Source organism: Scyliorhinus canicula, chromosome 9 (assembly GCF_902713615.1).
Source record: "Scyliorhinus canicula chromosome 9, sScyCan1.1, whole genome shotgun sequence".
Classification (NCBI taxonomy): Eukaryota; Metazoa; Chordata; class Chondrichthyes; order Carcharhiniformes; family Scyliorhinidae; genus Scyliorhinus; species Scyliorhinus canicula.
This window is the reverse complement of record NC_052154.1, coordinates 162,812,878-162,826,035: the sequence shown is the minus strand read 5'-3', so window position 1 is coordinate 162,826,035 and position 13,158 is coordinate 162,812,878. Positions and strand designations below refer to the sequence as shown.

Below are 13,158 nucleotides of genomic sequence, written 5' to 3'. Positions count from 1 at the left end.
GCAGCAGGGTGGGGCAGTGGTTAGCACTGCTGCCTCACGGCGCCGAGGTCCCGGGTTCAATCCTGGCCCCGGGTCACTGTCCATGTGGAGTTTGCACATTCTCCCCGTGTTTGCGTGGGTTTCACCCCCACAACCCAAAGATGCGCATGGTAGGTGGATTGGCCACGCTAAATTGCCCCTTCATTGGAAAAACAATTGGGTACTCTAAATTTATGTTTTAAAATAAGAAAGATTTAGAAGATTTTTGTAAGGAATTGAAAACCTTTGCTGACACAAAAGATTGGGTCGGCTGGCGTTTTTTTTCAGACAGAGGAGGTGGAGGGGAGGTTTATTTGAGGTGTATGAAATTATGAGGCGCTTTGATAGAGTGAACAGGAAGGACCTATTTCCACTAGCAGTGAGATTAATCACCAGGGGAATAGATAGAAGGATTGGGGGGAAGTTGATGTTTTTTTTTCACGCAGAGGGTGGTTGCTTGGAAGAGTGGTGGAGGAAGAAATACTCATCACATTTGGACAATACTTGCTTATACTCATGAGTTTTCATAATCTTCAGAACTGTGACCCTAAAACTGGAAGGTGATTGTGGGCTAGGTGGCTCTTCTTTGTTCAGCATGGACACAGTGGGATAAAAGGCTTACTTTTGTGCCAGAAACCTTTCTATGGTCTAGCAAGCCACTCAATTCATGGTCAACAAATGCTGGCACAACCAGCGACACCCATATCCCAAAAACAAATAAAAAGAACTGATAATTTAAGCTGAAGAAGTAACTGTGAGAACGCCTCAGAAAGCTTCAAGCAGTTAATCTATTTCCAGGTGTAACAAACCAACCAGTTATTTTCTTGATTCTGCTGTGAATTCTCTCCGAAAGTCGCAGAGGAAAGTTGCGAACCTTGACGGTGCTAAAGCCTACCTAAGAATTCCCATCTACTGCTTCACCCAAGCTCACCCATTGGCAATCCTAATTGATCCTAATCCTCAAAAATTCAAGGAGACTTAAAATAAAATGCCTTTATCACTGGTACACATTGTGATTTACCTCCGTGAACCCTTGTGAAGTAATTGAAACATGTCCTGCATTGTGCAGCCCTCCTTGAGAAGGAGGAGGTCGCACTGACCATTTCTGCAGCCTCCCTCTAATCAACCCAAATATGGGTTTTAATTGCTTCACTGCACTCATTCTCTTTTAGGCTTTGGTTTAGCACTGTAAGAACTCAATGGATAAATCTGAGGCTATAAATTTCCTAGAATTGTGCCCAATTTTGGGCGGCTGAATCGGCACTCAGCAGGCCAATTTTCTTGTGGAAAGCCCTGCACCAAAAACCTGTACAGCAGCCACATATTGTTTAAGGCATTCCTGGTGGTCAAGAGATTAGAATATTTATATATGAGTCCAGTGCTTGTATTAGGACCTTTTTGGGGGCGTGGGGGAGAGAGTAAATTGATGGCTAGGAGTATTTTGGAGCAGATGGAGAACAGACTTTAGGCTCACGCTGCATCATTTTACTGCATTTAATGTAGAAATACTATGCAAGAAAATGGTGATGTTGATAAGAGATGACTTCAGACATAAGAAATAATATATGGTACCAACAAGAACAACAACAAAAACTACAACACGAAGCACAACAAAAACAACAACAAGAAGCGCAACAACAACAACAATGAAACAACAACCTGTACAACATGGTAGAACTCTGCACATGAAGGACAATGTAACAGCACAGTCCAAAACAATGACAAGAATACAAACATAACATGGCATGACAACGAAACTCACAAATTCATATTTGCTACACAACAAACAAGCAAACCAGTTTTCAAGGCAGATGACATAAAGAATCAATACCACAAGCACAGGAAAAAGTCCAGGTCAGCCAACAAAGATGACATACAGAATCGATACCGCAAGCACAGGAAAAAGTCCAGGTCAGACGACAACAGTAATTCGAACACCACATGATGACTTGTTGGCTACTTCAGCACAAGAACACTGACAACGTTCACAAAGATATTAAAATATCAACATCACCAATAACAGAAGAAGAAAGAAACTCAACCAACTAAATTTATAAAGTTTGGACTCATAAATTTTTAAATAATGATTGGACTCATAAATATTAATTGGCTTTGTGTAATTATCAATATCATCACAACTTGTACAGATATACATATCATTTATCTACCTGTTTTGTACAATTTTCTTTTACACCGTAAAAAGGGGGATGTAGTGATCTGCATATCTGTATGTACACAAGGACTTAATGTAAATACACTACAACTAAGTAATCACTAGAGGAAGCAGTAGAGATGTATAAATAGACAGACGGAAGCTAGGATCAGCCTCTTCACAGGAACAGTAGCTAGTGACCAGACACAGACAGACAGCTCAGCACAGATGTAGATAATCATAAGTTCTTCTTAATCAATCCTGTTCATGTAACATCTAGTTTAAGCTCTGGAGAGAGAATGAACTTACTCAATAAAGCATTTGCTTCAACTGGAAGACTACGAGCATTATTCGGACATAAGAAATAGTATAGTTTTAGTTTCAGTTGGTATGGATATAAACTGAAGACAGAAAGATCTAAGACTTTCTCTAGCTGAAAATGGTGCTAGAACTGCTGAAGAAATGAGTTGAAGGAATTCATATGTAATAATCCAATGTTAAAGTAATTGCGAATTTAGAGGGAGTTTTCTGGATCTCAAGAGAAAGAACGTTGAGTGATTGATTTGTGTAACTGAACCTGTTTGGGTATTGCTGGGATAAAAGAGATAACGTGAGTTTAAATATTTTTTTTCTTGGTTTCTATGTTGAAATCTTTCTAAGCATCTGTTCCCTAGTGCAGGGGTTTTCAAACTCCGGGCCGGTTTCGTGTGAGTTGCGCTGCTTTTAAAAATGCCGGCCGCAATGGACTTTTAAGATTGCAGGCCATGCCATCTCGCGCATGCACGCTGGAGCAAGCAGTGCAGAGGCCCGGAGCCCAGCGGAATGAACTACCTCCTCTAGATGTCAATGTGCTGTTCAGGGCCAGTTTTTTCAGCAAACTCTGGAGTCCTCCCACCAGAAGCGGCGGCAAAGAGCAGGTCACGTGCCCCGTATGCTGAAATCACGTATTCTGGGCGCGAGAGAGATTCCTCCATTTTGCAGCTGCCAGCAGGCCTGGTGTGAACTCCTAGGCCTCTGATGAACAACCCATGAAGAAGAAGCTGAAAACAGATGATAACTTGATATATGGGTTATTAATTGTGCCACTGCAAATCAGAATTCAACATTCATGTGTGATATATGCAGAGACGCACTGGCAAATGAAAGTTTAAAACTCTCAACTTCAAAGACATCTGAAGACTAAACATGGCGCGTTTGAGGACAAACCTCTTTATTCTTTTCAATGGATGCAGTGAGATCTTAAATCATCAGCTGAAGTCATTATCAGAAACATAACATTGAACAACAAAGCAAGTGAGATCATGAGGATCAAGAAGGCTCACCTGTCGCATTAAAGGTAAGTGAAAATGGTGGGTCACAAAGGTGGCCAGCGTGGGTCGCAAAGGTCGGCAGTTGTAGGTCGTGAAGGTCGGCCACAGTCGGTCGCGCAGGACAGTCGCTGTGGGTCCCGAAGGTCGGCCAGCGTGGGTTCCAAAGGATGGCAAGTTGGTAAAAATGAGTCCCGGGCAAAATAGGCTAATTTAAATATGCACTCGCTGAATTCTCACAGATCTGGGGTTCACCAGCTGTGCCTAGGAGACCTTGGAAGGGCGCCATTTAGTACTGGTCCACACAAACATGGACGAATCGTCCACCTTGTGGGAGTGGGGGGGCTGTGTCCCCCAGGCCATTGGAACCCCGGGTGGTTGCGCATTGGGCCGGTTGGTGCACTAGCACTCCCACGCACACCTGGGCACTGCCAGTGTGATACCTTGACAGTGCCACCCGGGCATTCTATCAGTGCCACCCTGGTACTGCCAGGATGCCTGGGTGGCACTGCCAGGCTGAAAGGGGTACTGACAAGATGCTAGGCTGGCAGTGCCAAGGTGTCCAGGTAAGGTGTGGCCTCGACACGGAGTTCCTCACCGAGGCCAAAAATACGCCAAAGTGCCATTGGATAGCGGGGTCTTTCTCGGCACCGAGAAACACTCCGCTAAACGCACCCAAAACCGGACAAAGAAATGTGAGTGAGATCTTCTGGCTGTTCACCCCCGCCATGGGTTTCCTGGTGGTGTGGGGTGGATTCAATGGGAAATTCCATTGACAGCAGTACGACCAGAAGATCCCACCACTGAGAAACATGCCACGGGGTGGGCCAGAGAACCTTGCTGAATGTTTCTTGTTTAATAAATGTTTTATCCTTTTGTTAAAAAGTCAGCAGCAGATTGTTGTGAATCCTGTTCAATAATTACCCTCCACAGTTTAAAGAAAAATGATGATGATGATCGATCAAGCCAGGTTCCATTCAGGAATCTTAACAGAATTGCTGTCTTCTTTTTCAATTTTTTAGAAACAGCAACATTTTCCAGCTATGTTCACATTGACCAGAATAAACCTTCTTTACTCCATCTCCCCCCCCCCCACCCTACCTCTGCAGTTTGGTAACTATACATTGGTGATGCATGTCTCTGCAGCCTTGTGCCTGGGTGACTATTCAACTTCAAGTTTAAAAAAAGGAACCAAAGGAAATGCAGGAATTCCATAAATCACATAAATGGCAGTAAATTTTGCTAACTATTCCTAATGTCGGGCATTCCAGCAACAATCAAGAGCCAGTAAATAGAGCTCTGTCATGCATTAAATGGATGGCAGATTCTGGCTTACTTCAACAGACAGGGGTGTAAACTGGCAACATAGTCATGGCACTCTGCTCACACTGTTCCCAAATATTCCTCATCACTGCATTACTTGGCTCAGTCATAAGAACACCAGGAAGGCTGGATAATAGATGCAATACACAACAGTTGAATTTATATCACAACCCTAATATTTTAACTCGTGTCACATTTGTTGAATACTTTAATGATATAGGATTCTCTATCAAGTCTGACGACACAGTCACTGTACTTAATCTCTGGCCTTAATCTCTGCAGGCAGATGTAAAAATAAAGTTGGTGACTGAAAAAAAGAACAATTATAAATACTCATTGGCTTTCAGTTATTTATAACCTGTTTGTTCCTGATCCGTGAACACCATGATCAAAGCTTTTGAAACAATACTCAACTTTGGTAGAATTTTAAGGCACAAATATAAATAGTGCATCTTGTGTAACTTCACAAGATCATAAGGAATAGGAGCAGGAGTTACCCATTTTGCCCTCAAGCTCACTCCACCATTCCTAAAGATCATGGCCGGGATTCTCCAATCCCGCGAACAAGTTCTGATGCCGGCATGAAAAGAGGCGTGAACCACTCTGGCATCAACAGTCCTCAATTGTCCGGTATGCTCCCCTTCCGACGTGTTCCCCGCAGCTCCAGCCCGTGCTGCACGGCCGGCATGAGTTTGCCACGGCTGGCATGATTCCATGCATGCGAGCCACGGCCAGCGTGATTCCCGTCATGCATGTGCGTGGGTTCCCTTCTCTGCGCCGGCTCCCCAGCAATATGGCGGAGCCCTACAAGGGGCCCGGCGCGGAGAAACATTGGCCCCCACAGAACCAGCCCACCCGCTAACCGGTAGGCCCCGATCGTGGGCCAGGCCACCGTGGAGGTTCCCCTGCCCCACCCCCCCCCCCCCCCCCCCCCCCCCCCCCCCCCGCACACATCCAGGTCCGCCATGTGGGACCGTAGGTGACCCACACCACCACACCAGTGGGACTCGGCAGCCACTCAGCCCGTCGGGACCCGGAGAATTGCGGGCATGGGGGGGGGGGCGCTTTTAATGGCCCCCGACCGGTGCGGCGGTGATCCCACGAGCGCCGGAGATTCGGCGCCGGAAAATCGGCGAGCCACTGGGGGGTGGTGTGGCATGATTCTCGCGCCCCACCGGGGATTCTCTGACCCGGCGCGGGGTCGGAGAATCCCAGCCTATGACTGACCTGATTATGGCCCTCGCTTCACTTTCTTGCCTGCCCCTATAATCCCTTGCTGATCACTAATATATCAAATTCAGCTTTGAATATATTCAATGACTCAGCCTTCACTGCTCTCTGGGAATAGCATTTCAAACTAATGACTCCCTCAGAGTTAAAGTTCCTCCTCATCTACATCAATGTGAAGCAACGCTTTGGGCTGAATTCTCCGGTCCCCTAGACGTGTCTTTCTTGGCAGCATGCCGTTAGCTGGTGGTGGGATTCTCTACTCCTGCTGTTTATCAATGGGATTTCCCATTGGTGCCATCCCACATCGCTGGGAAACCCGCACGGACAGTGGTGCACTGCTGGCGGGAAAAGAGAATCCCTAGGGCCGGAGAACTGCGCCCCCACTCAGCATCTGCCCTGCCAAGGCCCCTCAGCGCCTCATACATTTACAGAAGATCGCCTCTCATTTTTTTCTAAACTCCAGCGAACGTAGGCACAACCTGCTCAACCTTTCCTCATAAAGCACAAGCCTTCATCTCAAGAATCAGCTCAGTGAATCCTTCTCTGAACTTCTTCCAACGCAAGTATAATCCGCAAGAAAATAAAACTTTCCACAGTACTGCAGGGGAGGGCTCACCAATGCCCTGCATTGTTGTAACAAGACTTTTCTACTTTGATACTCCACCCCCTTGCAATTTTTCATTTGTTTTTGTAATTACTTGCTGTATCTGCAAATTAACTTTTTGAGATTCATGTACAAGGGCACAATCCTTCTGTACTGTAGCATTCGGCAACGTTGTAGACTCTTAGGTGCCCCCTCAATTGGGGATGGTCAATAAATGCCTGCCCAGCCTGCAAAGCCCACATCTCATGAACAAAAACAAAATTATGCAGTCTCCATTTAAATCATATTCCATTTTTCTGCTCTTCCCGCCAAAGTGGAGAACCTCGCATTTTCCCACATTATATTCCATCTGCTAAATCTTTGTCCATTGATTTAACCTATCTATATCCTTGTACAGGCTCTTTGTATCCTCCTCGCAACTTACTTTCCTACCTGTTGTATTGTCAGTAAATTTGGCAATACATTTGGTCCCTTCATCTAAGTCATGAATAAAGATCATAAATGTTTGAGGCCCCAGCACTAATCTCTGTGACATACCACTATTTACATTTTGTCAACATGAAAAGAGCCCATTTATCCCAATTTTGTTTTGTTTCGCTAGGCAATGCTTTTTTTATGTGAACATATTACCCATGTTACCATTATCTTTTATCTTATCCAGTAACCTTTGATGAGACACCTTACTGAATATCTTTTAAAAATCTAAATGTACTACATCTACTGGTTCCCCTTTATCCACCCTCCTTTTACATCCTCAAAGAACATTCATAAATTTGTCACACATGATTTCTCTTTCATAAAATCATGTAAATGTTGCTTGATTGCACTATGATTTTCTAAATGTCCAGCTACTACTACTTCCTTAATAATGCATTCTAGAATTTTCCCAATGACAGATGTTAAATTAATTGGCCTACAGTTCCCTGCTTTCTATCTCCCTCGTTTTCTGAATAGAGGTATTACATTTGCAGTTTTCAAATCCGCTGGGATATATGAACATCCGAATTAGGAGATGCAGATGGTTATTTTCAGTATCTGGTGAATTTTGGAAGATTACAGCTAATGCATCCTCTATCTATGCAGCCATTTCTTTTAATGTCCTCGGATGCACAGCATCAGATCCAAGAGATTTGTTAGCCTTTGGTCCTCTTTCGTTTTGTTTCTCCAGAGATAGTAATTGTTTTGAGTTCCTCCCTCCCTTTTCCCTTTGATTGTCTGTCTACTTTTCTTTGGGTGCTTTTTGTATGTCCTACTGTGAAGTCAGATATAAAATACTCGAGCGATGTTGCAGAGGTAGAAATAGGTGATTTTAGCAGGAATATGACTTCAGAAGCTCATTTCAGAATCAAATGTGACGCCGATGTTGCAAACAAACGTGTTGCCAGGGAGAGGGAGGGAGCCAATAGCGAGCGAACAAAGTTCGGAACAGGGACTGAAAACAATGGCTTCAGTCTTCTCAATAATAATTGGAAGGCATTTCTACTCATCCTGTTCTGGATGTCAGATAAGCAGACTGATAATGTAGCAACAGTGGAGAAATCAAAATAAATGATGGTAGGGCTCTTTGTTGGCCAATGTACGGATACATGGGAAAACTAATGGCATGCCTTCAGATCATGTCAATGAGGGACAGCATGTTGATGAGAAATAAGAGAAGGCCAAAGATAGATCCAGAGGTAATGGTGTGACAGCGGGAAGTGAAACCATTGAATGGGATACTCTGGCTATGATTCGATAGATCAGAATGGAACCAAGTGAGAGCAGTCCAACCCAGCTGGATGACAGTGGAGAGGGTTTGGAAGTGGATAGTTTGGTGAATCGTTTCAAAAGCTGCAGACATCTTGAGAAAGATGAGGCAGGGAAGTTTACTTTTGTCACAGTCACAATGACATTAGTGATAGCGGTTTCGGTACTGTGGCAGGGGCAGATTGGTGGCATTCAACCGTGGAGTTCTAGGAAAGGTGGGAGTGGACTTTGGAGGTAACAACACGTTCATGGACTTTGGAGAGGAAAGGGAGGTTGGAAATGGGATGATAGTTTGTGAGGACGATGGGAGTCAAGGGTTAGTTTTTTGACAGGAGGTTTAAAGGAGAAAAGTATTACACCTGAAGAGAGAGAGCCATTTACAATATCATTAACCCGGGGCCAGAAGGGGAAGTTGAGTGATTTACAGTTTACTTGCAATAGGATCACGGGAGCTGGAGATGGGTCTTATAGACAAGACACGCTGAGAGAGGCCATGAGGGGAGGTAGGAGAGAAACTAGATGCAAGCTCAGGGATAGTGCAGAGAGGGTATATTAAAATTTATTTGGCCAGGTAGCCTCGCAGAAGGTAAGGCAGTGGCAGATGCAGCTGAATGGATTATATCTTAGTGAAAAAGAAGTCCACAAACTCTTTGCACTTATTGCCAGAGCTGGGGAAGGAGGGGGTTGGGGAGGATGGTTTAAGCATATGGTTTGTAGTAAAGAAAATTAACCGGGGCTTACAGTTACATTCCAGGGTGAACCTGGAATAATGGGTCATTTTAGCAGATGATAGTAGAACTCGATAGCGTATAATGTGGTCCAGCCAGATCTGGTGGTTTAAACCTTGTCTACGAAATCCTTTCACGTCTGTGCCTCTTATGCTTAAGGGAGGAAGAGTGAGGGCTGTACCGGGAGAACCACCAGGGTGAGTAATGGTTTTACTGGGGCATTAAAGGTGGAGGTGTGAGTGCAATTGAGCAAATGAATAGCTGCAGAAATGTTGTGGCAAATGGAGGGCCAAAGGCGAGACAGTTGGGGTATCGAAAGTTCAGACATCAGCGAATTGGAGAACAGTTTTCCTCCAGTGGCATATAAAGAAGATGGGACGCTGAGGTCTGGAAGGGGGGTGTTGCTGGTGAGCGACACAAGCAAGTGATCAGAGGTGGCCTTAAATTGCGAGGTCGGTGTCAAGTGGGTCCTTGGCTTTTCTTCTTATTCAAATAATCAAAGGAGGGCAACAAAAGAAATGTTTAAATAAGAAAGACTGACCTTCGACTTTTTCCATCCACAGACTTTCACTGATGGAATCACAAACAAGCTTGTCGGTTGCCACGTGGACCAAGCTATGGAAGATGTTGTACTCGTAAGAATATATGGTAACATGACAGAACTTTTTGTAGACCGCAGAAATGAGGTTGAATGCTTTCAGGTTCTTCACGCTCACCGCTGTGCTCCGGATCTTTACTGTACTTTTCAGAATGGAATATGCTACAAATTCATCAGAGGAACAGTCTTAAACATGTGGATGCTCAGGGAGCCTTCCATTTTCAGGTAACAAGCATTACATTCTCGTACTGCCTTTCTGCAACTAATAATATTTTACTAAAACCTTGGGCAGGATTCTCCGCCGGAGTGATTGTCCGCTTGGCCAGCGCCCGGAGGTTTCCCGACGGCGTGGGGCTGCCCCTCAATGGGAAACCCCATTGACCGGCCGGCATAACGGAGCATCCCGCCAGCTCTGTTCAGCGTCCGATGCAAACCCCGTTTCAGGGCTGTTCCGCTATTCTCTGGGTTTCCTTACAGTTTTTTGGCTTCCAGATATAGCCACTCAGAAGCCAGCCAGGAAAGTTTCATGGTCAGTAGTTTAGGGTGAATGTGGTCAAGGGAAGAGAAAGTGGGTCACCTGTACGAGATGAGCTTGGAAAGGATTCATGGAACATGCTTGATAGAAAGAGGTAAAAAGAGAGGGAGAGATGGGGTGAAGAGAAAGTGAGTGAAAGATGTGGAAGAGAGAAGAGAAAGAGAGTGGTGGTGGGGAAAAAGAGAGAGATGTGTATTTAAGGTTACTGTAGGAAGGTATTTGGGGGATGTTTAACTTAATGGGCAACGGTGAGAGCAAACTCAGCAGAGGCGGTTTGTTTGATAGCCTCTTTATAAATCAGGCCATTTGGCCAAACCATTCCATGCAAGCATATTGGGCAGGATTCTCTGACCCAGGCCGGGTTGGAGAATCACCGGGCTGGACACGATTCACGCGATGCCGCCCCGATGCCGGTCCAACGATTCTTCGGTCACTGGAGAATCGTCGCCATTGGCGTCGGCGTGGCGCCGGTAGAGCTGTCTCCCCGACGATTCTCCGCGTGGGATGGGCCGAGTGGCCGCTGAGATAGGCCGAGTCCCGCCGGCGCCATTCACATGTGGTCTTACCCCGGGGGTGGGGACCTCGGCGTCCATCCTGCGGGGCGGAGGGGGGTCCAACCCTGCCGTGCCTCCACCGTGGTCTGGCCCGCGGTCAGGGCCTACTGATTGACGGGCCGGCTTCTCCTGGTGGGGGTCTCTTTTACCTCGCGCCGGGCCCCTGTAGCTCTACGCCATGTTGCGTCGGGGAAGGAAGCTAGCGCGCATGCGCGAGTTCGCGCCAGTCACAGCGCGCATGCGCAGACCCGCGGTGCCCGTTTGACGGCATTATCGGCTGCTGGAGCTGCGTGAGTCGCTAGAGTGCCGTGCAGGCCCCCTGTAGGGCTCAGGATCACTTCTCCTGGGGACCTGTTGACACCATCGTAAAACGCAACGGCGGTTACGACACGTCAACACTTAACCTCAGGATCAGAGAATCCCGCCCATAGTTTTAATCATGTTGACCCTCCCGGCTCCATAGAACCATAGAATTCTTACAGTGTAGAACGAGGCCATTTAGCTCATCTAGACTGCACCGACCCTCTGAAAGAGCACCCTACCTAAGCCCACTCCCCTGTCACCGCCACCTAACCTGCACATCTTTGGACTGTGGGAGTAATCGGGTGCACTCGGATGAAACCCATGCAGACATGGGGAGAATGATCAAACTCCACACAGCCACCCAAGGCAGGCAACTGAACCCTTGTTGTCCCATATGTTTTCAATCTCTTTCCTTCATCCACCTATTCCATCTGATGCTGAATCATTTTGCCTCAACATCTTACACTTGAAATAAATTATGAAGTCTCACAACTGCGTGTGTGAAGAAGTTTATCTTTTCCTGTGTTTCAAATCTATTAAATTTAATCTTGTATCAATAGCCCTTCGTTCTCAACTTCATCTATCAAACCTGCCCCATTTTTAAATAATTTAACACTTCACACTTGGAAGTGAGAAATTTACCTGGTGGAACAGGTACTCAACAATTTTGAAGTATGTACATGTTCATTGTTATCAGTGGAGTACCATGCAGTGTTTTCTACAAAAAGCGTTTGTGCAAATTAAATATTCTAGTGTTTGATATTTGTCATTATCTACTTGCAAGTTCTGACATTTTATGTGCTACTTGGATACCTGATTTTAAAAAAAACACCAATTTTTATAATGAAACCAAAAGCTTACTACCTCCTTTTATGAATTCCCCGCTGTCATGTTACATTTACCTTTTCACAGGCTTGAATGTGGCCATGTTCCAAGAAATATAATATAGCACTGTGGCTGCAGAATTATAAAATATAGATGGTGTCATGGAGTATTTTTATTGCTTCTGTGGGTATTATTTTAAAATATAATTTGTGTCATTTGAAATTCCATTTCAATATTACAGTAGGGAATGACAATGCGTTCTCAAGTTTCTAAAATGGTGAGGATTATAAAAGTACAACAGAACATGGCTTTAGTCACCGGGTGGGGCAATTTGGTTGACCTTTAAATTATTTTGCTGACCTTGTTTAAAAGTACATTTTTTTTGTTAGCGAACGAACTTCCGGGAGAGAAAAGAGCAGTTATTCTTCTTTTTGCCCTCCATGCCAAAAAGTGTATGCATTGTATTCTTGGTTTTGAACTGTGATTCTTCAGTTCGTGCTCTGTGCTGTAAATTGGAAACTATGACCGGATGTTGGCTCACTTTATGATTGTATCAGAGTTTCTACTCAATTGGATTCCTTTGGTTTACCACTGAGAATGGAATAAAATTTATGATAAACAACAATAATGGTGTTTTGAAAACTGCAAATTGTCATCCTCGCGGTAAATTGCACTCTCCCTTTTACACATATGTTTGGCAATAAATGATCAAACCACTGCGCAGATTGCCACATCTTGCTACAGTTTTACATGGAAGCCCTTGCCAACAAAAGATTGTGTGCCAACTTTCCACAAATCCTGAATCGTAGACTTAAGAAAACAAGTTAACATGCAGAGGTTTGAAACGCAGTCACAAATTGATTTGGAATTTCAGTGGTTCTGGAACGCACGGTGTCATCGGAACGGCCTTTCCGATTTATATTCTGGTTCAAAATGGAAAGGAAGGAAACACAAATGGCTTCCAGTTCATACGTTTCTCTGTTTTTTTGGAATGAAGTCAGAGCCCACTGCGTTTGTCAATCAGACTAACCCTTGCTCCCAGTTTCACATTGGTGCCCCCATGTCTTTCCGGTGAGCAACTGGCCGATGCATCTGTACCGATGATCACATTCACATTTCTCAAACAGCTAATGAGCCACTCAGGAAATGGAAAAGGCAAGACGGAAGCGAATCCAGCTGTGTTTAGGAGAGGATCTCTCAGCGTTTTGTCAACAGCTGAATAACGTGTTGGCAAA

At 45.0% G+C, this 13,158-nt stretch overlaps 1 protein-coding gene across 2 annotated transcripts in view; it reads left to right on the top strand.

The window, feature by feature from the left end:
* The window catches only part of LOC119971857 (ethanolamine kinase 1-like), a 537,556-nt gene that overhangs the window by 80,914 nt on the left and 443,484 nt on the right, over positions 1 to 13,158 (top strand). For both annotated transcript variants that reach the window (XM_038808086.1, XM_038808085.1), the window contains exon 2: positions 9,672 to 9,931. In XM_038808086.1, the coding sequence (XP_038664014.1) occupies positions 9,672 to 9,931 (260 nt within the window). The remainder of the gene's footprint in view (positions 1 to 9,671; positions 9,932 to 13,158) is intronic.